The sequence below is a fragment of the Ipomoea triloba genome, chromosome 12 (genome assembly GCF_003576645.1).
Source record: "Ipomoea triloba cultivar NCNSP0323 chromosome 12, ASM357664v1".
NCBI classification, from domain to species: Eukaryota; Viridiplantae; Streptophyta; class Magnoliopsida; order Solanales; family Convolvulaceae; genus Ipomoea; species Ipomoea triloba.
This window is the reverse complement of record NC_044927.1, coordinates 26958157-26982117: the sequence shown is the minus strand read 5'-3', so window position 1 is coordinate 26982117 and position 23961 is coordinate 26958157. Positions and strand designations below refer to the sequence as shown.

The window sequence follows — 23961 nt, the reverse complement described above, 5'->3', positions numbered from 1 at the left end:
ATTGAATAGAAATGGATCTCCCGAGTCCTGTCTGGCCGTCTCTTCACTCTTTTCCTCTCCGAGAATAGTTCTCATTCCGTTATCCTTTCTGTAAATTTGCAGATTATTTTGTTAATAATTCACACTTTCAGCTTCAACATCAAGGAGGTAAGAACAGAATCCCTTTCGTCACGGTCCGGATCGGAGGTAACGGAACGGTCTGAAATAACAATGAATGTGAATGCGGCGGCGATAGTGGTGTATGGCTTGATTCTGCTAACGTCCACGCCGTGGTGCATTTGCTCGGCGGCGGTGAGGGAGGAGCGGCTTCTGGTGAACATGACGCTCGTTCAAAACGCTTCGGCTTTCGGAGCTTGTATGTATAGTACTCTGTTACATTTACGATACTTCAATTTTTTGTTTTATTCTTAGTTTTTCATTTCAATCATTAATAAAAAAGTAAATCGTATTATTTTTTTTCAAAAGTGTGCTACCGTGTAGATTAATGTTGTTTTTTGATCATATGTGTTTTTGCGATATGCATCGGTTAGATTGCTTGGACGGAAGTTTGCCGGCGTATCACCTTCACAGAGGATTCGGCGCCGGAGCTCAGAATTGGCTTTTGCAGTTTGAGGTAAGTATAGAGTTGTACTCCATCTGTTACAGTGTCAGTCAATACTTTAGCTGTTCTGTGTCACTGTGTTTGCACAGGGTGGGTGGGTGCAGAGGCGGGGTGGGGGGGGTAGGATTACAGTAGATTCAGCTCTCTGGCCTCGTGTTTGCAGCCTTTTCTTCCCTCGCTTTTCTCATTTCTTTCTCACATGATTTGTTCCATATAATTCNGGGGGGGGGGGGGGGGGGGGGGGGGGGGGGGGGGGGGGGGTAGGAATTACAGTAGATTCAGCTCTCTGGCCTCGTGTTTGCAGCCTTTTCTTCCCTCGCTTTTCTCATTTCTTTCTCACATGATTTGTTCCATATAATTCGGGGGGGGGGGGGGGGGGGGGGGGGGGGGGGGGGGGGGGGTAGGAATTACAGTAGATTCAGCTCTCTGGCCTCGTGTTTGCAGCCTTTTCTTCCCTCGCTTTTCTCATTTCTTTCTCACATGATTTGTTCCATATAATTCTGTAATTCATCTTTAACTAATTAAAATTTTAATGGAATTCACAACGTATTGTTTTATGTGTTTGGAGGAAATTTCCGCGCCTAATAAGATAGCTTCTGAATACTAAACGTTTCCGTCAATCAGCCTCGTGATTATCATCATCTATTATATCTTCCTTCGTTTATTTGCGTTTTTTCAAAAGTTGGTCCCTTCTATCGTTCAAATTGCATGGCAATGCTTATCCAATAAGGACATAAGGTTACGTCTCAAAGTTTGGCTCAAGTCACTGTCCTTACAGGGCAGTTGGCTGAACTGTTCTTGAAAACAACATGCTTGTGAAACGTGAACTGCATTTATTTTGCATTCTATTATTTTTCAAGTTTGAAATCTCAATATTTTGATTATATATATATATATATATATATATATATGCACAAATTTTTAATTACATTTGTAAAAAAAAAAGTGTTAGCAAAAATCGAACTCATTACTTTTAAGTATAAAAATTATGTTCTACTCACTTGACCATAATTTTCAGGACGATATAGTTCAAATTTCATCCCAAATCCCAATCTTTACTAGACGTGCCAACAAATTTTAAACATCGCCAACTTTTCTTGCTATAAAAAGTTCCTTATTAGGCATTTAGGAGTTAGGACCGCAACAATTGACAAGAGCCTGCATAGTCATATGGTATGCTTTATAAGAACAAGTAAAACAACTGAACCATTAAGCTGTCCCAGTGCCCAGTGGACCTATGCTGGGAAAAAAACACAGGGTACATGTGAGTAAAATTTAATTAGGCTACAAAACAACTGAACCATTAATTGGTAGGGTACATTCTCATTGATTTGAGTTTTTGGCTGCATATCAATGTGGTTATGTGGTACGAGTAAAATAATTGGAATATTAATGAAGCTTCATTAAATAACTTCTAATTTCTCTGTTTGCTTTGACAACAGGGTGGTGGGTGGTGCAACGACATCAAATCATGTTTGGACAGATCAACAACTAAGCGTGGATCAACGAAATTTATGACCAAATGGGAGGTCTTTTCTGGCATTCTCAGCAACAACCCCTCTCTAAACCCAGGTATGACCATTACTCCACCCACAATCATTAACGATTGCAGAGTAATTATTTGTTAGATTTAATTTATATGAACTCTATCATTGAAAATTTGATAATCATTTAACATTGGACACTTATTGAAGAGTAATGGTGCAATCAAACCAAGTCTCAATAATCAAAGTCTAAAACTCGGTCACATTCAAAAAAACAATAAATCAAATTTTAATTTATTGAGTTCGAGCTTGATTCAACGAAAGCTCAAACTAGTTAAGCTTGCCTCGAATGTAGAAACTACCCCTGATATTGACTGAACATTCTTTCATTTGATATTATATTAATCTTGTGATTAATTTAGTTAATACTCCGTAATATTCCATCATAGATACATAAGTAAAATGTTACAGTAATTTATGCTAAAGCTAGTTTTGGAAAGCTCGACAAATATAGCAGGGAGTAATTGAGTACTCCGTGCAATGTTATATTGGAAAACAGATAGGAGATGGGGAATTTGGCAATGTCAAAAGCAGTGTTGTAAGGAGGAGGATGGTACTCGAAATGTAGTGCGCTTTGCAAGACAAAATCCATATTGCATAGCCTAGCATGTTTCCTTTCACATGATTAAATAATTGAGGCCGATAAAGCTGCAGTGCTTTTATTTTCCTTTGGTTTTAATTTTACATTTCCAGCTTGCACCTACAATAGCCAATAACTGTGCTTTTTCCTTTCTCCCGCCAGTCCAACTTGTCAGTCATATACTCATATTTGTTTAAAGGACAAAGATACCCTCGTATCTTGTGCTCATACGATATTGTCCATTTGTCCTAACATGCTTTAGATCCAAACTAGATTCTTTCAGCAAATGAATAAATAAATGCTAGACATAATTCAATGCTCATTGGTAACGATGGCACCGACTCCTGTAATAATGCAAGAGCCTGGTAATGGAACTAGTGTTCTAGTAATGTAAACATGAAATAGCCATATTAAGAATTCAAAATGGTTTACACATTAGTTTCTTTTTATTCTGTTTCAAGAACTTTTAAGTATAAGATGGTAACCTAAAGATAGTTTTTGTAGAAATTTTCTTGGTACACTCTGAACTTATGATTAAACCATGTATACAGATTTTTATAATTGGAATAGGGTGAAGCTCAGATATTGTGATGGAGCATCATTTGCTGGAGATTCTAAATTTGATAATGGGGTAAGTTAGCCTTTGAATATTTATTTATTTAGTTTTTTGCCATCCTCACATGTGGTAGCTCTTGCACTATTATAGTTCCAAATACATTGTATTTTTATACTTATTGAATTTCTAAGGTTTATGGCTCACATAGTTTTCAGATAGAACATATCTGTACTTAATAAAGTGCATGTGCAAGAGAGAGAGAGAGAGAGTTAGCTTAATTTCAAGACAGTCTTCAACATGTAATAGGCACTAGTGCAGCTGTGCATTGTGAGCCCTACTGAGTATGGATCTTGCCTAGTTGATTTCATTTTTAAACGCTGCCAAACTGTTAAATTAAGCGGTAAAAAACATTCTCAAAAAAAAAAAGCGGTAAAAAACTGATTTGCTTCATCATGCTTAAGAATCTTATGAAACTTTATGAACAACCCATATATTATAGATATTAATCCAAATGTAGATGACTAGTTTTGCTTTGGTTCATAAACCTTGAGATGAGTACATCTAAATTATGGTCAAATTTTGAAGTAAGTCTGTTTTGTGCCTTTTTAAATAAAGTGTGAGAGTGATGTAAACGGGGGAGTTTAAATCCGAATGGCATTTCCAGCCTTCCTGGTGTATCTTTCACAGTGGTATTCTCTATTGTATTCATGAATTATTTGAAGACCGTCAAAATAGAGAGGTGTGGAGTTGTAAAATAGAAGCTTATACAGTATTCTCTTTATTGTATTTATATAATTGTCACTTTGATAGTCAAATTTATTATTTCTGTGTCCTTTCTGGATCAGGCAAAGCTGAACTACGTAAATTATAAATATTTCGACTTTTTCACAATTTTGTTTCTTGTATAATTTCTAGCTGTGGGTTGGATATCAATCCAATATGACATCATGGTCCCTATCACTCTAATTCAGAGTCTTGAGATTCAGTAGCCAATTTTCCTCAATGACTTATTGCAGCAATAATGACCATTTTTACTTCGATGCTCTTCCAATAATGACTTCAGTTTAAAGAAAATATTGCAAATTAAGAACATATGGATATTTTACGAGTCAGATTCGTAAAGATGTTTACCACCCCAAGATACTCTCTTTTTATTCCGATTTTTGCTCAAGATTGACTGCAAGGTGTATATATTAAGGTAGTAATTTTTTTTATTCCATTTGGTATAAGAATTAGGATAATGGAAATGACACTGGAGTATGTAACTTAACTGCACTCTGTGCTCACTTTTAAAAGAATGATCTTTTTATGTGAAATGAAATGCAGACAATATTGCTTTATTTCAGAGGACAGAGAATTTGGCAAGCTATTATACATGATCTCCTTCCAAAAGGTTTAGGCCAAGCTAGAAAGGTAACTATTAATGTAATGTCTTTCATTGGTAACTATGAATTTAATATCTTCCCTTGGTACTTGTATTTAAATTTGCAGATTAGTAACCCATAGCTATTGTTTTGCATTTTGGTCAATAGTTGAGTCTCGAGTTATTTGGCATAGTCTGAGTGGTTAACTGGCTTAAGTGTCTTGTCTGTCCTTGTGAATCTAGCTTACTGGAATATTAAATTTTGAATATCTTCGGCCACTCACCATGAATAGTAGTCCTAAATACCAGCCAAATTGTGAATTGGATGTTTTGTTTTTCTTCAAGTTCCAGTTTAATGTGTGCTTTTGTGTACTCCTTGTGCTGAGTTTGTATGCTGCAGTGCTGCTGTTGCAACTGCATTATATATGTGGTTGCCTTTGTGGGTATAGTGCTCTCACTGGCTTTATTTATAGGCTTTGCTTTCTGGCTGCTCTGCTGGTGGTCTGTCAACTTTTCTGCACTGTGATAACTTCACTAGTTATCTGCCCAAGAACACCAGTGTTAAATGCTTGAGTGATGCTGGGTTCTTCCTAGATGAGTATGTTTTCTGCTTATTTGGAACTAAAATATTTGATTTCTTTTTCATGCTTCATTTAATGACAGTCTCTGTCATTTTCAGGAGAGATGTGAGTCTAAACTACACCATGAGATCTTTCTACCAGAACATGCTTTTCCTACACGTAAGTCTTCCACTCATTTGTTAAACGATCAGCGAATAGGGCCGCTCACTTGTTTGCCAGAGATGCTCTTTCTTTGTCTGATTGTATGGATTGGGTTGACCATCCCTTTCCTTTCTTTGTAATGTTTTGTTTTCGGACAATATTTAATGCATCTTTCTTTCTTTCTTTCTTCAAAAAAAAATCTTCCACTCATTGAGAATTTTGGAAACATATTCAGGTATGCTTTCTAACTCATGAGATCATTGTTTGACAGGGAGCAGGACACACTCTCAACAAAAATTGCACTGATTCTCTTTTACATCCTCAACTGGTACAATAATCTTTGCTGTAAATCTGTAATAAACTTGGCATAGGATGACCTCTGTGCTGACAATTTCATATTTTCTTCATGCAGTGCATCTTCCCACAGTATGCATTATCATACATCCAAACTCCGTTTTTCATCTTAAACTCTGCATATGATGTCTACCAAGTAAGATCCTCATCCCGGATTGTTTCCATTTGTGACATAGAACTGATAGAAGCGGCGATGATGATAAAGCCAATGCATTTTCTGCAGTTTCATCACATACTGGTTCCACCTTCTGCTGATCCTCGTGGACATTGGAACCACTGCAAACTCAATCCAGCAGCCTGCAATCCATTACAGCTTAGAACTCTTCAAGGTTCATTGCCTTCTTTTCATCTTTTCCTATCCTGTCTTTGAATTCCTAACTTTCCAGACTCATCATTCACAATGGTCTACAGGGTTTAGAAGAGACATGCTTGCAGCTCTCAGAGTTTTCTATTTCTACTCGAGAAGGGATGGAATGTATATAAATTCATGTTTTGCTCATTGTCAAAGTGAGACTCAAGATACTTGGTTTGCCGTTGATTCTCCCCGAATACGCAACAAGGTTCATATACTATATCCTTTAATTCCTCTCTTGGTTCCTCAGAGAAAAACAAAACTGAACTTAAGTTATTGAACCCTTAAACTGCCTACCAACTATAGATTTTTTTTTATTTAAATTTTTTTCCAGACTATTGCAGAGGCAGTTGGGGACTGGTACTTTAGCAGAAGAGTAAGCAAGCAGGTTGATTGTGCATATCCCTGTGATTCTACTTGCCATAATATCATTGGCTCTAACATAAATACATCTAGAAGACACTGATGTAGTAGATAGTATACAGTTTTGGTTTCTTGATACTCTCATCTTACACAAAGGAGGAGAAGATTACAATTTACAAGAAATACACTGCTCACATTCATAGCCTAGTCCTTAAAACATTAATCATTACAAACATTTCTATATTGATTGGTTTTTATCAATGAATAAGAGCAGCCATTTGAGTGTTGGGTTCATCTTTGATCTTTCCAATTGTGGACAATATTTATGTGCTTGAAGGTGATACCATTTTGCAATGTGTATCAATTTTAAAACAATCAATTAAATTTTGTTATTTCTAATATAATTTTTTTTTCCTTTAGTAATATGCTATGCAACTAAAGCAACTAGTTTTGGGCATCTTCAAAGAAGACACCAAAACACCATTTTGATGTAAAAATTTGACATAACCTCCTTTCAAGGAAGACACCAAATTCTACACCAAAATGATGTAAATGAATAATATGGTGTAACACTATTCATATACACCATTTTGGTGTGGAATTTTTAATTTCTTTTTGTCAATTGTTGTTTTAAAAAAATATTATTAGAAATAAATTATAAATATTTAAAGATCTCACATTAAAAACGAGTTCAATATTAAATATAAATGAATTAAAAATTAAAATACATTCAAACATAAATTTCATTTTAAAATATTCTTATTTATATCAAATTTTTATTTTATATTAAAATACTTAAAGTAAACAAATAAAGTTTTAAATTATAAGAATACGAATTATTTTAGTGTATAAATAGACTTTGGTGTAATTGTGCAAATGGGTTGGAAATGACAAATATTGATGTAAGAATATCTAAAGAATATTATCTTTGGTGTAAAATTTGGTGCAAATTTGTCCTATCCTTTGCCCGTCAAAATGGCGTGTGGCCATCACGGGCCATGTGATTAATAAAATTAATAGTTTAATATTAAATATAGAAAGTAAATAATAGTCAAGATACTAAAAGTGTCAATAAATCTCATAAAAATTAATGGCTTATATGCTTGTAACTCTAAATAAGATGTTAGATGTATAAATTAATATAAAGTGGCCACGTAATTTTAACAATAACTTATTTGGTCAATAAATAATTACAATAAATTAAATTATTTTCAAATCAAAAGAGTTAATAGACACTTTTCACGTTGAACTTAAAATTTTATAATAAATTAAACAAAATAAATTAACTTAAAATTTTATAATTAGTGTTGCCCCCTCTAACCATAATTTCTTTATCCATTTTTGTAGCAAGTTTTTACTCGAATTGGAAAGTGTGAGTTTAATACTCGCCCGTTTCATTTGATTTTTTTTTTTTTGGAAACTTATTGAATATTTACGACGGAGTATATACTCTGTTTCTCCTCTCCCGCAAGGTTTCCTCAGGAAATGGGTCTCCGTCTCTTCACTCTTTTCCTCTCCGGAAATAGTTCTCCTCCACTCATCCTCTCTGCAAATTTACAGATTCTTTTCCTAATGATTTCAAACTTTCAGCTTCAACGTCAAGGAGGTAAGAACAGAATCCCTTTCGTCATAGCCTGGATCGGTGATAGCGGAAGAGTCTGAAATAAATAAAATAATAATGAATATGAATGCGGCGATAGTGGTGTATGGCTTGATTCTGCTAACGTCCACGCCGTGGTGCATTTACTCGGCGGCGGCGACGGACGACCGGCTTCTGGTGGACAGGACGCTGGTTCGAAACGCTCCGGCTTCTGAAGCTTGTATGTATAGTACTCCGTTACACTTTCGACGATTATTCAATTTGTATTTCTTTCATTCCAATCTTTAGCACTACAGTAAATCGTCTTATTCATATGTGTTTTTGCGCTATGTCGGTTAGATTGCTTGGACGGAAGTTTGCCGGCGTATCACCTTCACAGAGGATTCGGCGCCGGAGCTCAGAATTGGCTTTTGCAGTTTGAGGTAACTATAGAGCAGTATCTGTTACAGTGTCAACCTCAACAGCAATGTCATTTTTAAAATCATACGATTTTTAAAATTTTACTTGTGAGTTACGGAGCATATATTTTAGAAAATCAAAAGTTGTGAAATCTCAATATTTCAATATTACAATATATAAGTTTATGTACATATGAGTAAAATTTAATTTCTGTGTTTGCTTTGTCAATAGGGTGGTGGGTGGTGCAACGGCATCAGTTCATGTTTGGAGAGATCTAAAACTAGGAGGGGATCCACCACTTTTATGAACAAGCTGGCTGTCTTTTCCGGCATTCTCAGCAACAACGCTTCTCGAAACCCTGGTATGACCATTGCTCCATCCACAATCATTGACAATTACAGAGCAATTATTTGTTAGATTTAATTTAGAAGACTATATCATTGAAAATTTGATGTGTATTTAACATTAGACATTCAGTTCAGAGTAAGGATGTAGTTGAGCTAAGTTAAGTTTGGTTAGTTAAAGCTCAAGGTTCGACTGGATTCAAAAAATCGAAAGTCAAGCTTGACTTGAGTTTGAGAATATTCAAGCTAGACCTGATTCCAGTCATTGTGCAAATTCCATCAATGTATGGAATAGTGTGATATAGGTATATTGCAACAGGACAAAGTTTGTTCAGAAATTAACAGGTCCCTTCTTCTCTAACTAAATCTTTTTTCTTGTTTCAAGGACATTTTGAAGTATAAGATGGTACTCTAAAGATAGTTTTTTGTTTGTAGAAATTTTGTTAGTACACTACAGACTAATGATTAAACCATGCATGCAGATTTTTATAATTGGAATAGAGTGAAGCTCAGATATTGTGATGGAGCATCATTTGCTGGAGATACTAAGTATGAAAATGGGGTAAACTAGCCTTTGAATATTTATTTATTTTTGTGCCATCCTTACATAGTTACATCACTTACATGTGGGGTAGCTCTTGCACTATTACAGTTCCAAATACACTGTATTCTTTGGCTCACATTTTTTTTAAGATAGAACATATTTATACTTAATGAAGTGCATGGGCAAGAGAGACAGAGAGAGGTGTCAATCGTTTAATTTCAAGAGTCCTCAACATGTAATAGATAGATATTAATGCGGGACTCTTGAACATCAATATATTATAGATATATATTAATTGAAACTTAAAGACTAGAAGTTGATTAGTTGATCTGTAATTTGCTTTAATTCATAAACCTTGAGATGAGTACAACAAAATTGTGGTCTGATTATTAAAAATGTTTGCCGCCCCAAGATACTCTTCTCTCTTCTTGATCCAATTTTTGCTCAAGATTGACTGCAAGTTGTGGCATAATATATTAAAGCAGTAACTTTGTTTGTTCTCGTCTTAGCCCATTTACATTTGCATTTGGAGTAACACTTGGGATAATGGCAATACACAGAGTATGTGACTTCTAACTGCATTCTGTGCTCACTTTTAAAAGAATGATCTTTTTGTGTGAAATGCAATGCAGACAACATTGCTTTATTTCAGAGGACAGAGAATTTGGCAAGCTATTATTAATGATCTTCTTCCAAAAGGTTTAGGCCAAGCAAGCAAGGTAATTACAAATTTAACATCTTCCCTTGACCCTTGGTGTTTGTATTTAAATTTGCAGATGAATAACCCATTAGGATTGTGGAATTTTAGGCTATTGTTTTGTGTTTTGGTCAATAGTTGAGTCTCAAGTTATTTGGCACAGCCTAGGTGGTTAACTGGCCTAAGTGTATTGTCAGACCTTATGAATCTAGCATACTGGAGTAGCAAATTTTGAATATCTTCAGCCATTCATCGGGAACAGTAGTCCTAAACAATAGCCAAAATTGTGATTTGGATGTTTTGTTTTTCTTCAAGTTCCGGTTTAATGTGTGCTTTTGTTTACCATGTGGTGCCTTTGTGCTTATAGTGCTCTCACTTGCTTTATTTATAGGCTTTGCTTTCTGGTTGCTCTGCTGGTGGTCTGTCAACTTTTCTGCACTGTGACAGCTTAACCAGTTATCTGCCTAAGACCACCACTGTTAAATGCTTGAGTGATGCTGGATTCTTCTTAGATGGGTATGCTCTCTGCTTATTTCGAATTAAAATATTTGATTTCTTTTTTCATGCTTCATTTAATGATAGCCTGTCATTTTCAGGAAAGACTTGAGTCTAAAGTACACCATGAGATCTTTCTACCAGAGCATGGTAGTTCTACATGTAAGTCTTTCACTTGTTAAGAAGCCTGGGACCATATTCAGGTATGCTTTCTCATTCATGAGATCATTGTTTGACAGGGAGCTGGAAACATTCTCAACAAAAATTGCATGAATACTCTTTCTAATCCTCATCTGGTATAATCAACTTTGCTGTAATAAACTTGGCATAGGATGAACTCTCTTCCGACAATTTTATATTTTCTTCATGCAGTGCGTCTTCCCACAGTATGCATTACCACACATCCAAACCCCGTTTTTCATCTTAAACACTGCATATGATGTGTTCCAAGTAAGATTGTCATCTCGGATTGTTACCATATGTTTGATGATATCTAGGCTTATAAGGTGCTTGTGACATAGAAGCGGTGACGAAAAAAACTAATGCATTTTCTTCAGTTTCATCACATACTTGCACCTACTTCTGCTGATCCTACTGCACAATGGGAAAGTTGCAAACAAAATCCAGCAGCCTGCAGTCCATTACAACTTGGAACTCTTCAAGGTTCACTGCCTTCTTTTCATCTTTTAGTCCAGTCTTTAAATTCTAGATTTTCCAGAGTTATATTTTCGGAAGGGCGTTTTGCTGTTTTGATTTTCAAATTCATTCCATGGTCTACAGAATTTAGAACATACATGCTTGGGGCTCTCAGAGAATTCAATTCCGACTCGGGAAGAGGAGGAATGTTTATCAATTCATGTTTTGCTCATTGTCAAAGTGAGATTCAAGAAACTTGGTTTGCAGTTGATTCTCCCCGAATAAACAACAAGGTTCATATACTAAATCCTTTAGTTCTCTTGGTTCCTTAGAGAAAAAGCAAAACTGAAGTTATTGAACCCCTAAACTGTCTACCAACTTCAAAATTTTCCAGACTATTGCAGAGGCAGTTGGTGACTGGTACTTTAACAGAAATGTAAGCAAGCAGATTGGTTGTGCATATCCCTGTGATTCTACTTGCCATAATATCATTGGCTAACAATCTAACATAGATACATCTACAAGAAACTGATGTAGATTGTATTCAGTTTTGGTTTCTTGATACTCCCTTCTTACACAAAGGAGGAGAAAAATACAAGAAAAACACTACTCAAGTTCATAGCCTATGCCGTAAAAGCATTAATCCTTACATTTGATTCGTTTTTTATCAACGAATATCATTGTTTATGTCTCATATGTACTGAAAGATAGACGAAACAGAAGATGTTCCTTGCTTAGGGTTGTATATAAGTATGATATTTGTAAATTGTAATCTTAGATGTTCTACCATCACAATTAATAGACAAACAGTAGTTTTGTTCTGGTAGATATAGGCACATTGTCCAATCATGTAATTTTTTTTTTTTAATTTGCCATTATTTTCAATTCATGTTTTGGTTTATCACAACAAATATAGGAGTGTAATGGACGATTGAGATTTCTGAGGAGAAGAAAAGAGAAAGAACAAAAGATTTCAGAATATGGAGAAGAGAATAGCATAAACGGAGGGAAAAAATAGAGAAGAATGGAGCAAATTGTATTTAATCCCAGCATAAAAACTTCATTACAATCTATCCCGTGTATATACTATATATGGAAGTTAGTAACTGAATTATTCTCCACAATTCCCTAGCTGAAATAGCAAGCAACAACTCAACAACAAACTTACTGAACCAAATAAGTGAAATGATGTCGTTTGAAAAGCTGCCAATCATCTAACAAAATGGTATTGTATCTGGTTATTAATGCTTTTTTTCGGATAGTACTGCTTATGTCGGATGATTATTCCTTGGAAAATATTATATGTACCACATAAAATAAGTAACTTATCAGTACCCATCACATCAGAAAGTAAAATTTAAAGATTAAGAACTCTTCTGAGAATTGTCCGGCTTCTTCTGATTGGGGTTCTAATCCTCTCATTCCGATGCCAACCCTTTCTTTCCGGTCAACTTTCATCCTTTCTTTTCTTCCGGTTCTAGCCCCTCTCTTCCGGTGCTAATCCCTTTTCTTCTTTCTTTTCTTTTCTTCTCCCTTTGTCCATTTTCCAGGGTCATAACAAAGAGCAATCAGTCGAGTGTTGGCTTCATCTTTCCAATTGTGGACAATTTTTATGTGCTTTAAAGTGATACCATTTTGCAATGTATATCAGTTTTAAAACAATGAAACAAATTCTGGAATTTCTAATTTAGTTTTTTCTTTAATTACTTCTTTTCTTATATTATGTAACTTTTTTTTTAAAATAGCAATTCAGCTAATTTAGCTTAGTATACATATTTGGAATTTTAGACACTACCATTTAACTAGAGTTTTGCCTTTATCCAATCATTTTGTCCAAGGTCATTTCAATTCCATTTAGTTATGTCACTTAAATACCCAGCAGGGTATTTAATTTGCAAAATATAAAATTACTTTAGATAATAGGATTACATTTCGAGAGGTAATATATAATTACGAGAATGTAAGATTGCTTTGTGTGTGTTAGTTAGGATGGTGATAATGTTACTTTATCATGTTTAATATGCGATTACAAGAATGTAAGATAAATGCTAATGTGATGTTGGATGCGAGTAACAACAATATGGGTTTTGGTTGGACAGCCAGAGACACACAACTGCACAAGAATCCTTCATTGTAATAGTTTACATATCGTAAATATGTAATGTTCTTTCCTAAAAAAGTTGATGCTATGGCGACTAGGGAGGCGTTGAGTTGGAACAAATACCATAGGCATACCAAGGTCAAGACTGAAATCGATGCTCTCTTCATTATCTAAAAGTTGAATACACCAACGGACTACTCTTATTTTGATATATAAATATTACTACCTCCGTCCCAAAATGGTTTTCTGGTTCGTTTAACGAGGCTTGACTGAAATAATTTTTAATCCAATTTTTCATAATATTAAGTTTAGCATTAATATATAAAATTTATATATTTAGAAACTACATTAAAAGCACTATTAAACACAAAAAATTAAATTTAAAAATAATAAAAAATTACTAAAGAAAATAAGCAAAGAAGAAAAAGTTAATTTGACCAATGAATAGTAAATAGGACACGTAAAATGGGACAAAGGGAGTATCAATTTAATTAATTAAATTTTATAGGTAATTATCTCTTTTGTTAAACAGTATGCCAATAAGTCAACATATAAACTTACTCAAAAATATTTTTCTATGTCAAATTGTACAGAGTGATTTCATGATCATCATCATTTTCTTTTTGTAATGCTCTTATGATGGATCAATGAATAGTATCTTCTCTTTGTAAAAATAAAAAATAAAAAATTAATGATGCTCTCATGAAGAGGCACCTTTAGCCTTTAGGGGCAGAGTTGTAAATTCACACCTCATGAGAGTAGCAGTAGGATACGGGTCTTCTCATTGGACAATGGACACCTATCCATTTGTTAAGAAACAACCGCTCTGACTTCCCCGGCGGGTGGGCAGCTGGCAAGCCTCGCCTTCGTGCACGCCACCGGCGAATCTACCATCGCGGGTGTAATTACCAAAACGCCCCCAGTTAAACAATGCGAAGCCTCTTACAATATAAAGCATTTGTTATTCCTCCTCAGTCCCAGTCACCATTTTTTATTTCTCCCCCAGGTCGAAGACTCATCATTACACCCAAAAAGCGCAGTGGTAGCTCAACTCTACAGAGGGGACTGAGCAGACGAAGTAGGGCCATGACTTGTTCCTCGATTGTATCTTCCGGCGACGACAACGGAGCTCTGCGCAATTTCAGACTCAACGAGTCCACTTTCCTCGCTTCTCAAATGCCTAAGAAGGAAATCGCCGCCGATCGCTTCATCGAAGCTCACCCTCACTACGACGGCCGCGGCGCCATCATCGCGATTTTCGGTCAGTTCTTATCTTTTCGGTAGTTAACAATGCAATCTAGGACAGTTTCAATCAAACTTTGTATTGCATTTCCTTGTAAGTTTGAGCAACTGCATGTCTCCAGAACTTGTGTTCATTCTAAGTCTAATTTCTTCAATTGTTTTAATCGTGTTTTAGATTCTGGAGTTGATCCAGCTGCAGCTGGTTTACAGGTGACATCGGATGGGAAACCAAAAGTTCTGGATGTGTTAGATTGGTAAGATTGAGATTTCGAACTTTAGATTGCTGCATACTGTGTTAATACGAATAGAAATGATTATTAACTCTAGGTATACTACATTTGAAGTATATTTGAATGTAGTAATACGAATAGAAATGATTATTAACTCTAGTTATACTACATTGTTCCAGTACTGGTAGTGGAGATGTTGATACATCTACTGTAGTGAAGGCTGATGCTGATGGTTGTATTCAGGGAGCATCTGGTACAATTTCTTATAAACACCGCTACGTCTTTCATTGCAATTGCATAGAGTTGTAGTTTCTAACCGTGCTTGCGTGGGTCCTCATGTATTTTAGGAGCTTCTTTGATTGTAAATTCTGCCTGGAATAATCCATCCGGTGAATGGCATGTGGGTTGCAAATTGGTATTTGAGCTGTTCACTGATGATCTTACTTCTCGTGTGAAGGTGAATCTTAGTATTGCTGCTATATGAGTAATCTATTACCTAAGGCATGCTATTTGTTAGAATTTCTGGTATTTTCTTATTTTTGCAGAAAGAAAGAAAGAAAAAGTGGGATGAGAAAAATCAGGAAGCAATCACTGAGGCTGTAAAGCAACTTGATGAGTTTGATAAGGTTCGTCATCTATTTACTTTATCACTTGTTGATTGTCAAAGTAATTTATATAAAGTTCAATTTTCCATTTTGTATTACATTTTTCGTGATTAGAACTTCCAACTCATGACTCATGAGCTCTGATCCCAAATGATGAGCATCCCGAATGTAAACAAGGTTAAAGAAAAATAGAATACGAAAGGAGAAAAAATTTATCTGATATGTTAACAATGGTCTTAAATAGGCTTATTACATAACAGAAATAAGAGAACTAACATTCTAAAGTATAAAGAATAGGAACTAATCAAATTAATAGCAAAGATTAGTTCTAAATATCTGGACATAATTTAAAACCTTAAAGAATAATATGGAAATATATTAACATTAAGTTCTTTGTTCGGAGTCGAGTAACATTCTTATAGGTATGGAAAATATGTGCAAGCCTGCAAGGAATATTGTTCTTTTTACTTTTTGTAGCCCATAGTTTAGGGAAGTTTTAGTTATTTATGTATTTTTGAACTTACCAATTCTGCAGAAACATGCAAAATGTGAAGATGCCAATTTGAAAAGGGTTCGTGAGGACCTCCAGAACAAAGTTGATCTTCTGCGCAAGCAAACTGATGTGAGTAGATTTTTTTGTGTGATAACTTTTCTGGTTTATGTAAATACATCTTATTCCATCTCTAATAATTGAAAACTGTAGAGCTATGATGACAAGGGGCCTGTTATTGATGCTGTTGTATGGCATGATGGAGAAGTATGGAGGGCTGCTCTTGACACACAGAGTCTTCAGGATGAACCTGAATGTGGAAAGCTTGCCGACTTCCTTCCTCTAACAAATTATAGAATTGAACGGAAGCATGGAGTATTTAGCAAATTGGATGCTTGTACTTTTGTTTTAAACGTGTACAATGAAGGCAATATTCTCAGTATCGTTACGGATAGTTCTCCACATGCCACTCATGTTGCTGGTATTGCTGCAGCTTACCATCCAAAGGTAAGTTTTTAAAATCACACCGGCATAAATCAACTATTCAACTAATGCTTATTCTGATGGAGACAAACTTATTGCTTGTGCAACACATGTTGGCATTTGAAGGAACCTTTGCTAAATGGAATTGCACCTGGAGCACAGTTGATATCATGTAAAATTGGTGATTCTCGCTTAGGTTCAATGGAAACTGGAACAGGATTGACTCGGGCTTTGATTGCAGCTGTGGAGGTATGTCTTTGCTGTTAGCTTCCTTTAGCAGTTTTACTAGTTTGATCCTTATTTTTCTCAGATGTGGTGATGATATAATGTATAAAGAAATTGTTCTAATGCTTTCAGTACATTGTATTTATCAGTTTCTGAAGCATGCATATTACACCTTTTATATCTTGTGAGCAGCATAAGTGTGATCTCATCAACATGAGTTATGGGGAAGCCACATTACTCCCAGATTATGGTCGCTTTGTTGATCTTGTTGATGAGGTAACACCTTAAAACCCCTATATTTGGATTTCCTGGGAGAACTAGAGTATGCAAAAAATATATGACTGCATAATTGATGGTACCAATTGAATATAAAGGTGGTCAACAAGCACCGTATAATATTTGTAAGCAGTGCGGGCAACAATGGGCCAGCGTTGACTACTGTCGGTGCACCTGGTGGTACTACATCAAGCATTATTGGAATTGGTGCATATGTATCTCCTGCTATGGCTGCTGCAACTCACTTGTTGGTTGAGCCACCTTCTGAAGGACTTGAGTACACGTGGTATGTGCTATATGCTTTCATTTTAGTAGGTTGGCAAAAGTTTCCCTATATAAATTTAAATACATCAGTAGATCACTAGATCCTTGGCTGCTCGCCTAACTAGTCCAGTAGTCCCTAGTTGATAACCTTGAGATACACATTTTTTTCTGTTATTTATTAGTTTACATTTTAACCCCAAATATACTTCTGCAGGTCTAGTCGGGGACCAACTGCTGATGGAGATGTTGGTGTCTCTATAAGTGCTGCTGGGGGAGCTGTGGCTCCTGTTCCCACATGGACTCTTCAACGACGCATGTTGATGAATGGAACATCCATGTCCTCTCCTTCTGCTTGTGGTGGAGTTGCTTTACTTATAAGTGCTATGAAGGTTTATTCTAATTGACTGTCTTCTGCCTTTATTTTTTTTTCCTCTCACTTTCTGACAAAGGCAGGTAAATTATTTACAGGCTGAAGGAATTCCTGTAAGCCCGTACACTGTGCGGAAGGCTCTAGAAAATACAGCTAGTCCTGTGGGGACGCTGCCAGAAGATAAATTAACAGCTGGAGAAGGGCTTATGCAAGTTGACAAGTTACGTTTACTGCTTTCTTCACGTCATTGTTTGTTAGTTAAGACCATTGTTAGATTCTTCTTTAATAGTTGGATGGTATGGCAGGGCTTATGAATATGTTCAGAAGTCACAACACTTCCCTTGTGTCCGGTATCAAGTCAAGATCAATCAGGCTGGAAAATCAAGTAAACCTAGTAACCAACACTCGCTCCCTTTTTTCCCTCTTTATCAATGAATGCACATTTGAGTATCTACATTCAGTTACTCTAACAAATATATGAAGTTTGGCTTGGGGTAAAGCCTTCGTTGTCGCATTCTAGTAGTCTAGATCTTTCCCATTAGGATTAATTCTTTTTGTACAATGATGAAACTAGTTATTGAATCTGATTTAATCTCAAAATTTAACTTTGAATGCAGCCCCTACATCACGAGGTATTTACCTCAGGGAGATTAATTCTTGTAACCAATCAACAGAGGTGATATAGCAGTGGATTTGAATTTTTTGATCTAGTGTGTTAATGTAATATTTATATCATATCTGCTGTTAAAAAAATCAGTGCATTCACAAATTCATTTGCAAGTTCATTTCTTTGAGGAAGCTGAATTAATATTTTCCTCAGTGGACAGTTGAAGTTCAACCGAAGTTTCATGAAGATGCAAGTAATTTAGAGGAACTGGTTCCTTTTGAAGAGTGTATTCAGTTGCATTCCACCGGACACACAGTCGTTAGATCTCCAGAGTACCTCCTCCTCACCCATAATGGGCGTAGCTTCAAGTTAGTCTATGCATCTCAATTATTTAAATTTTATCCATCTCCAGTGTGCATTTTTTCCCCTTGAAGTTTTATTAGGTCAAGAATGTTAGGTTTTAAAGCAAATTCCCAATTTAAAATGATGCATCTCTTGCAATTTTGATTTCTCGTTATAAGTCTTCTTCCCCATCAATTTCCAGTGTTGTTGTTGACCCTACCAGTCTTGGTGATGGTTTGCATTATTATGAAGTATATGGGGTGGACTGCAAGGCCCCATGGCGTGGTCCTCTTTTCAGAATTCCAGTTACTATAACAAAGCCAAAAGCTGTGAAAAATCGTCCCCCTTTAATTTCATTTCAGGGGATGTCATTTTTGCCAGGTGATTGTCATATTTTATGAACTACTATGCATAATTGTCAATAACTTTATTACTTAGACTTTTTCTGCATTATGTCAATTAATATTACAGTAAACTCAAGATGATTAGACTTTTCTTTAAAATTTGTTGCAATTGAGGGATTGAAAGGCCTGGCGGGTGGAGAATAACAACCACTTGCCAATTAGACAGAAGCAAAATATTTGAGAAACCAAAGAAAAAGAGAATATAAAGAATATATTATAATGAAATATTACAATTACAATATATTTTCTCTTTGTGTACTCTATACTTCTATCTATATAAGGATCCTATATTTATAGAAACATGGGGACTAAATCAAGTCTAATAGGAATAGGAAACTAAGCCCACTCCTACTAGGAGTTTTCTAATATTCAACAAAATTAAAAAATCCCTTGGGGTAAAAAGCTAAACGTTACCGCCATTTTCTGCATTTACTTTTCTAACTTTTTTGCTCATTCACTTGTATTTTTATTTAGGTCATGTTGAACGGAGGTTTATTGAGGTACCAGTTGGTGCTACTTGGGTTGAAGCCACCATGAGAGCATCAGGTTTTGATACAGCTAGAAGATTCTTCATCGACACCGTTCAGGTAAAAGACACTTTATACTTTCAATTATGTCTTGATATTTTTATATATAGAAGGTACCAGTTATGATGTGCCTGTATTATGCAGCTCTCTCCTTTGCAAAGGCCAAGCAAATGGGAAAGTGTGGCTACATTTTCTTCACCTTCTGCTAAAAGCTTTGCCTTCCCAGTGGAGGGTGGTCGCACAATGGAACTAGCAGTAGCTCAGTTTTGGTCTAGTGGAATAGGAAGTCATGAGACCACCATTGTTGATTTTGAGGTATTATTTCATATTCCATTACCAAACATTTAATCTATATGATTGTTGCCTCATGTTCTGAAACTTTTGTCATTGCACCGTGTTGCCTCAAACTATTGATGCTCTACCAAAACATTCTTGTTTCTCTTGGGGTAAATGTAATTTCTTTTACTTTCAAGGCGTATGTTCTAGTAGTGGTCTTTTGGTGAAGGAAGTTCTCCTCTGGTGTGTCTATTTACCCTATCATATATATATATATAGGGGTAGGATCAAATGAGAACATGGTCGTCCTGTAAAAAGTGAGGACTGATCTCAGCCGTCCATCAAGGTTCATCAATGGTTCAAGGTTTTAGTAAAAAAAAAAAACACGGGTTAATTTTAAACTTTCAAGTTTTTTCAATGTTTATAAAAAATAACCCCAACTTTTTCAATTATTTACCAGCAACCCTCAACCGATGATTTACCCAGATGGATGGATCAAATGAGTCTTCAATTTTTACGTGGGAGCATGTTCTCACATGAACCTTCCCCTATATATATAGGGGGGTGGGGGTAAGGGGGTTTAGAACCATATTTGTTATGATGATATTACGAACGAGTGAGTAATGCCTTTTCTTTGGTTGGTGTAAATTCTCAGATTGGATTTCATGGTATCGACACTAACAAAGAGGAAGTGGTTCTTGATGGAAGTGAAGCGCCTACAAGAATTGATGCTGAAGCTCCTCTATCAACTGAGACCCTTGCCCCTACTGCAGTGCTTAACAAGGTGAAACTATTTTCTCTGCTCACATCATGGCTGACTTTATTTGGGCAATGACAGTATTCAAAACCAAGTTTTTCATCTGTAATTAATTTTTCAGGTTCGAACTCCATATCGTCCAATTGATGCTAAAGTTCATGCCCTCTCAGCAGACAGGGACAAATTACCCTCGGGGAAGCAGATACTTGCATTAATACTAACGTATGTCTAGGTTTAACACAAATTACTGATGGATGACTCTTTTCTTTTGTCAAATTCTTATTTTGTGGTAACTTCATCATTGGCTTGTTGTTGATGCAGTTACAAATTCAAACTGGAAGATAGTGCCGAAGTCAAGCCTCAGATTCCATTACTTAACAATCGCATTTATGATAATAAATTTGAGTCTCAGTTTTATATGATATCAGATTCTAACAAGGTACATATTATCTCATTTCTCAGATTTGGAAAGCTTATTTGTTATTACCTGTGTATGCTTTAACGTTTGCATCACAAAGCACCAGGCTTCAGATGTAAATGGTTCAACAAATTATGTCACTCTTTCTTTACACAAGGAAACAAATTTCTTCTGTGCGGAATTGTTGCCATCATATCTTTCTGTCAAGTCTATTCCCATCTCTTTATTGCATTTCATTCTTTTACTCATTCTGGCTTTCCTTGTCATCTGCATGTTTGTTTGTTTGTTTGTTTTTAAAAAAAAAAATATATAAATGCTTTCCCTTTATAATGTAGCGTGTGTATGCAATGGGTGATGTTTATCCGAGTTCTTCAAAACTTCCCAAGGGTGAATACAGTTTGCAGCTTTATTTGAGGTGAGAATGTTGTTTGGGATTTTGGTTTCAAGCACCAAACTATTTTGGAATTTAAGTGGAGAGCGTTCTGCTTAATTACCATGATTGTCCTATTTTCAGGCATGATAATGTGCAGTACTTAGAGAAAATGAAACAGTTGGTGTTGTTCATAGAAAGAACCTTGGAGGACAAGGTAGATTGTTGCAACATTTATTAATATGAGATGCTTTGCTATGCTTCTTTTTCTAATGGTTATGGTTTCTTTCAAAGTAGTGAAATATAATTATGTCTTGACATCTTTAGGCGTAGATGCTAAAACACTAATGTATACGACATACACATATTCTAGGATAATGCCATATTATATGCTCTAGTACACTAGAGATATTTACTGACGCAGTGACGCCTTAGTGCTCTACAGACTTAACGTGGCTGAATTTGTATATTCATAATGCAGGATAGTATTCGACTTAGCTTTTATGCTCAACCTGATGGTCCAGTGACGGGTGGCAGTAACTTCTCATCTTCTGTTCTGATTCCTGGGTACGGAATCATCAAATTGGAAAACTTGGAATTATTCTTTATTGATTATTGATGTTCTCATGTGAAATATGTTGTCCTTTTGTACATATGAATTTTAAGGGTGAAGGAAGCGTTTTATTTGGGTCCTCCTTCAAAGGACAAGCTCCCAAAGGTTCATATTGCTGAAACTGTCACTAAATGCTGGTTCTAGTCTATCCCCTGCAACTGTGCTCCAGTTGTAGTTAAAGTGGCCATTTCTTTCATGTTTATGTGCTTTTACATGCAGAACTGCTCTGAAGGATCGGTATTGCTAGGGACAGTGTCCTATGGAAAGCTTAACGAGGGGAAAGATTCACAAAAGAACCCTGCATCGTATCAAATATCATATATGGTGCCTCCAACCAAGGTCGATAATTGTGTCATCCATGGAACACATTTATATTCCTTTACTGACTCGAGTCTTGTCTTCACTTATTCTTAATTTAGTGAGTTGTATTATCTCTGTTGCAGCTTAATGATGACAAGGAGAAAAGTTCCTTAACTAGCACCCAGACCATATCTGAAAAGTTAGATGCAGAGGTAGTATCCATTTCTATTCATATTGTTCATCTTAGAGATTGGCAGTTCTCGTTTTAGCATTCGGTTTTTATATCTTTATAGTTTATACAAATATGCTAATTTGTTGAATGTAAATTTTCCCTTTTTATGTTTTGTGTAGATTCTCATGGACCCATGGATTTTAGTCATTTAAATATTTTAGTTAAATGAAATTTGCATTCATGTTCTCAATCAGGTCCGTGATGCTAAAATAAAGGTTCTTGCTGGCTTAAGCCAAGGCACTGACGAGGAACGCTCAGAATGGAGAAAGTTATCAATCTCACTTAAGGTAATTATTATTCTATTTCTCATGTCAAATTGTCTATCTGTGGCGGCTTCTATAAACATATCAATTTCTTTCTGAATTCTGTTGTTGCAGTCGGAATACCCAAAATACACCCCTTTGCTTGCTAAAATATTGGAAGGTCTTCTTTCACAAAAAAATGTTGAAGACAAGATCCAACACTATGAAGAGGTAACGTTTCTTCAGTCAATTTTCTGCTGACCGCAATTGTTTTCTGACCAACAATATTAATGTCAATTGAGATGCAAATATTGGAACTAAAACATTCTTTTTTCTGCTTTATATCATCAGCAGTAGCATTTGGGTTTTCTTACAAAGCATGTTCTGTGGCAGGTTACTGATGCAGCAGATGAGGTTGTTGAAAGCATTGATAGAGATGAGTTAGCCAAATATTTTTCCCTCAAATGTGATGCGGAAGATGATGCTGCAGAAGTGAGCATTGAATTTTTGGCTGTTTTCTCTCACTTTCCCATTAAAAAAAAATATTTACATCTTATTTTAGTAATACACTCGAACAAGAAATAGACATAGTTTGTCACTTTAAGACAGCCTACTCATAAAAGCAATTTACTTGGTGTTATAGAAAATGAAGAAGAAAATGGAAACAACTCGCGATCAGTTGGTAGAAGCACTCTACCAGAAAGGATTGGCTTTGGCAGAGATTGAATCATTGAAGGCAGATACCCAACCTGTAACAGTGTCTGATGTTGAGTCAGACTTGTTTGAAAAGAACTTCAAAGAACTAAAGAAGTGGGTAGATGTCAACTCATCTAGATATGGAAAACTTTCTGTTTTGCGTGAGAGACGTCTTGGAAGACTAGGAACTGCATTGAAGGTAATTTGCTATTTCTGCAACTTTGTTTCTTATGCCATATAGATCAGTGTTTGCATTGCGTTTTACTATTGAGAACTGATTTTATACTGAAACATAAATGAAATTCCCTCCCCCGTTCTTTTCTCATTGAACACTTATATTATAGCTAGTGGTCAGGTTGTTTTACTGACTGAATTCTTGCACCAGGTTTTAATTGACATGATTCAAGAAGACGGCGACCCTCCTAAGAGGAAGCTTTATGAACTAAAGTTCTCACTGCTTGAGCAAATGGGTTGGGGCCATCTGGTGGCATATGAGAAAGAATGGATGCTCGTCCGTTTCCCATCAAGCCTACCCCTTTTTTAGGGTTCTTATTAGTCACATAATAAGCCCATATACTGTTGTGCTTGAATTACTAGTTTACCTTTGTCAAAAAAAAAAAAAAAAAAAACCTCAGTGTCATTACTTTTGTATTTAAGTTTCTAAAATTTACTTCTTGAAATATATTTCTATATTACTCTCTAAGGTTTTAAATTATGTCTTAGAATAGTCTTTGCCATTAA

The 23961-nt window shown here is 35.7% G+C and overlaps 3 protein-coding genes across 4 annotated transcripts; all 3 read left to right on the top strand.

The window, feature by feature from the left end:
- LOC115999722 (pectin acetylesterase 9-like) lies at positions 1–6729 on the top strand. The gene is made up of 12 exons (XM_031239613.1): positions 1–355; positions 531–613; positions 2044–2173; positions 3277–3356; positions 4608–4694; positions 5118–5242; positions 5324–5384; positions 5638–5694; positions 5779–5856; positions 5944–6049; positions 6132–6280; positions 6407–6729. Exons 1-12 carry the CDS (start codon positions 211–213, stop codon positions 6536–6538), a joined length of 1233 nt encoding a protein of 410 aa, XP_031095473.1. The 5' UTR covers positions 1–210; the 3' UTR covers positions 6539–6729.
- A 1173-nt stretch (positions 6730–7902) lies between these two features.
- Positions 7903–11980, top strand: LOC115998120 (pectin acetylesterase 9-like). The gene is made up of 12 exons (XM_031237599.1): positions 7903–8255; positions 8375–8457; positions 8666–8795; positions 9261–9340; positions 9955–10041; positions 10411–10535; positions 10616–10676; positions 10754–10810; positions 10887–10964; positions 11072–11177; positions 11295–11443; positions 11545–11980. The coding sequence occupies exons 1-12, from the start codon at positions 8114–8116 to the stop codon at positions 11647–11649; spliced, it is 1203 nt and encodes a 400-aa protein (XP_031093459.1). The 5' UTR covers positions 7903–8113; the 3' UTR covers positions 11650–11980.
- A 2084-nt stretch (positions 11981–14064) lies between these two features.
- LOC115999002 (tripeptidyl-peptidase 2) lies at positions 14065–23961 on the top strand. Of its 2 annotated transcripts, none has more exons than XM_031238713.1 (32): positions 14065–14512; positions 14669–14747; positions 14903–14976; positions 15071–15180; positions 15269–15349; positions 15864–15950; positions 16032–16325; positions 16428–16550; positions 16719–16802; positions 16901–17088; positions 17281–17455; positions 17535–17656; positions 17742–17821; positions 18054–18112; positions 18257–18411; positions 18588–18766; positions 19264–19376; positions 19461–19631; positions 20248–20376; positions 20471–20571; positions 20671–20788; positions 21103–21182; positions 21282–21354; positions 21619–21704; positions 21804–21855; positions 21970–22089; positions 22194–22262; positions 22477–22569; positions 22660–22755; positions 22918–23016; positions 23168–23419; positions 23606–23961. In XM_031238713.1, exons 1-32 carry the CDS (start codon positions 14182–14184, stop codon positions 23762–23764), a joined length of 4032 nt encoding a protein of 1343 aa, XP_031094573.1. In that variant the 5' UTR covers positions 14065–14181; the 3' UTR covers positions 23765–23961. The 2 variants fall into 2 exon arrangements, with proteins under 2 accessions (XP_031094573.1, XP_031094572.1); XM_031238712.1 differs by having other exon boundaries at positions 17742–17830.

Coding starts and splice junctions, on each gene's coding strand:
- LOC115999722 (XM_031239613.1), top strand. CDS start 211: ATGAATGTGAATGCGGCGGCGATAGTGGTGTATGGCTTGATTCTGCTA. Junction 3,357..4,607: donor ATTCTAAATTTGATAATGGG/GTAAGTTAGCCT, acceptor AATGAAATGCAG/ACAATATTGCTTTATTTCAG. Junction 4,695..5,117: donor GTTTAGGCCAAGCTAGAAAG/GTAACTATTAAT, acceptor CTTTATTTATAG/GCTTTGCTTTCTGGCTGCTC.
- LOC115998120 (XM_031237599.1), top strand. CDS start 8,114: ATGAATATGAATGCGGCGATAGTGGTGTATGGCTTGATTCTGCTAACG. Junction 8,256..8,374: donor CGCTCCGGCTTCTGAAGCTT/GTATGTATAGTA, acceptor TATGTCGGTTAG/ATTGCTTGGACGGAAGTTTG. Junction 8,796..9,260: donor CAACGCTTCTCGAAACCCTG/GTATGACCATTG, acceptor CCATGCATGCAG/ATTTTTATAATTGGAATAGA.
- LOC115999002 (XM_031238712.1), top strand. CDS start 14,182: ATGCGAAGCCTCTTACAATATAAAGCATTTGTTATTCCTCCTCAGTCC. Junction 21,705..21,803: donor TCTTCTGTTCTGATTCCTGG/GTACGGAATCAT, acceptor ATGAATTTTAAG/GGTGAAGGAAGCGTTTTATT. Junction 21,856..21,969: donor CAAAGGACAAGCTCCCAAAG/GTTCATATTGCT, acceptor TTTTACATGCAG/AACTGCTCTGAAGGATCGGT.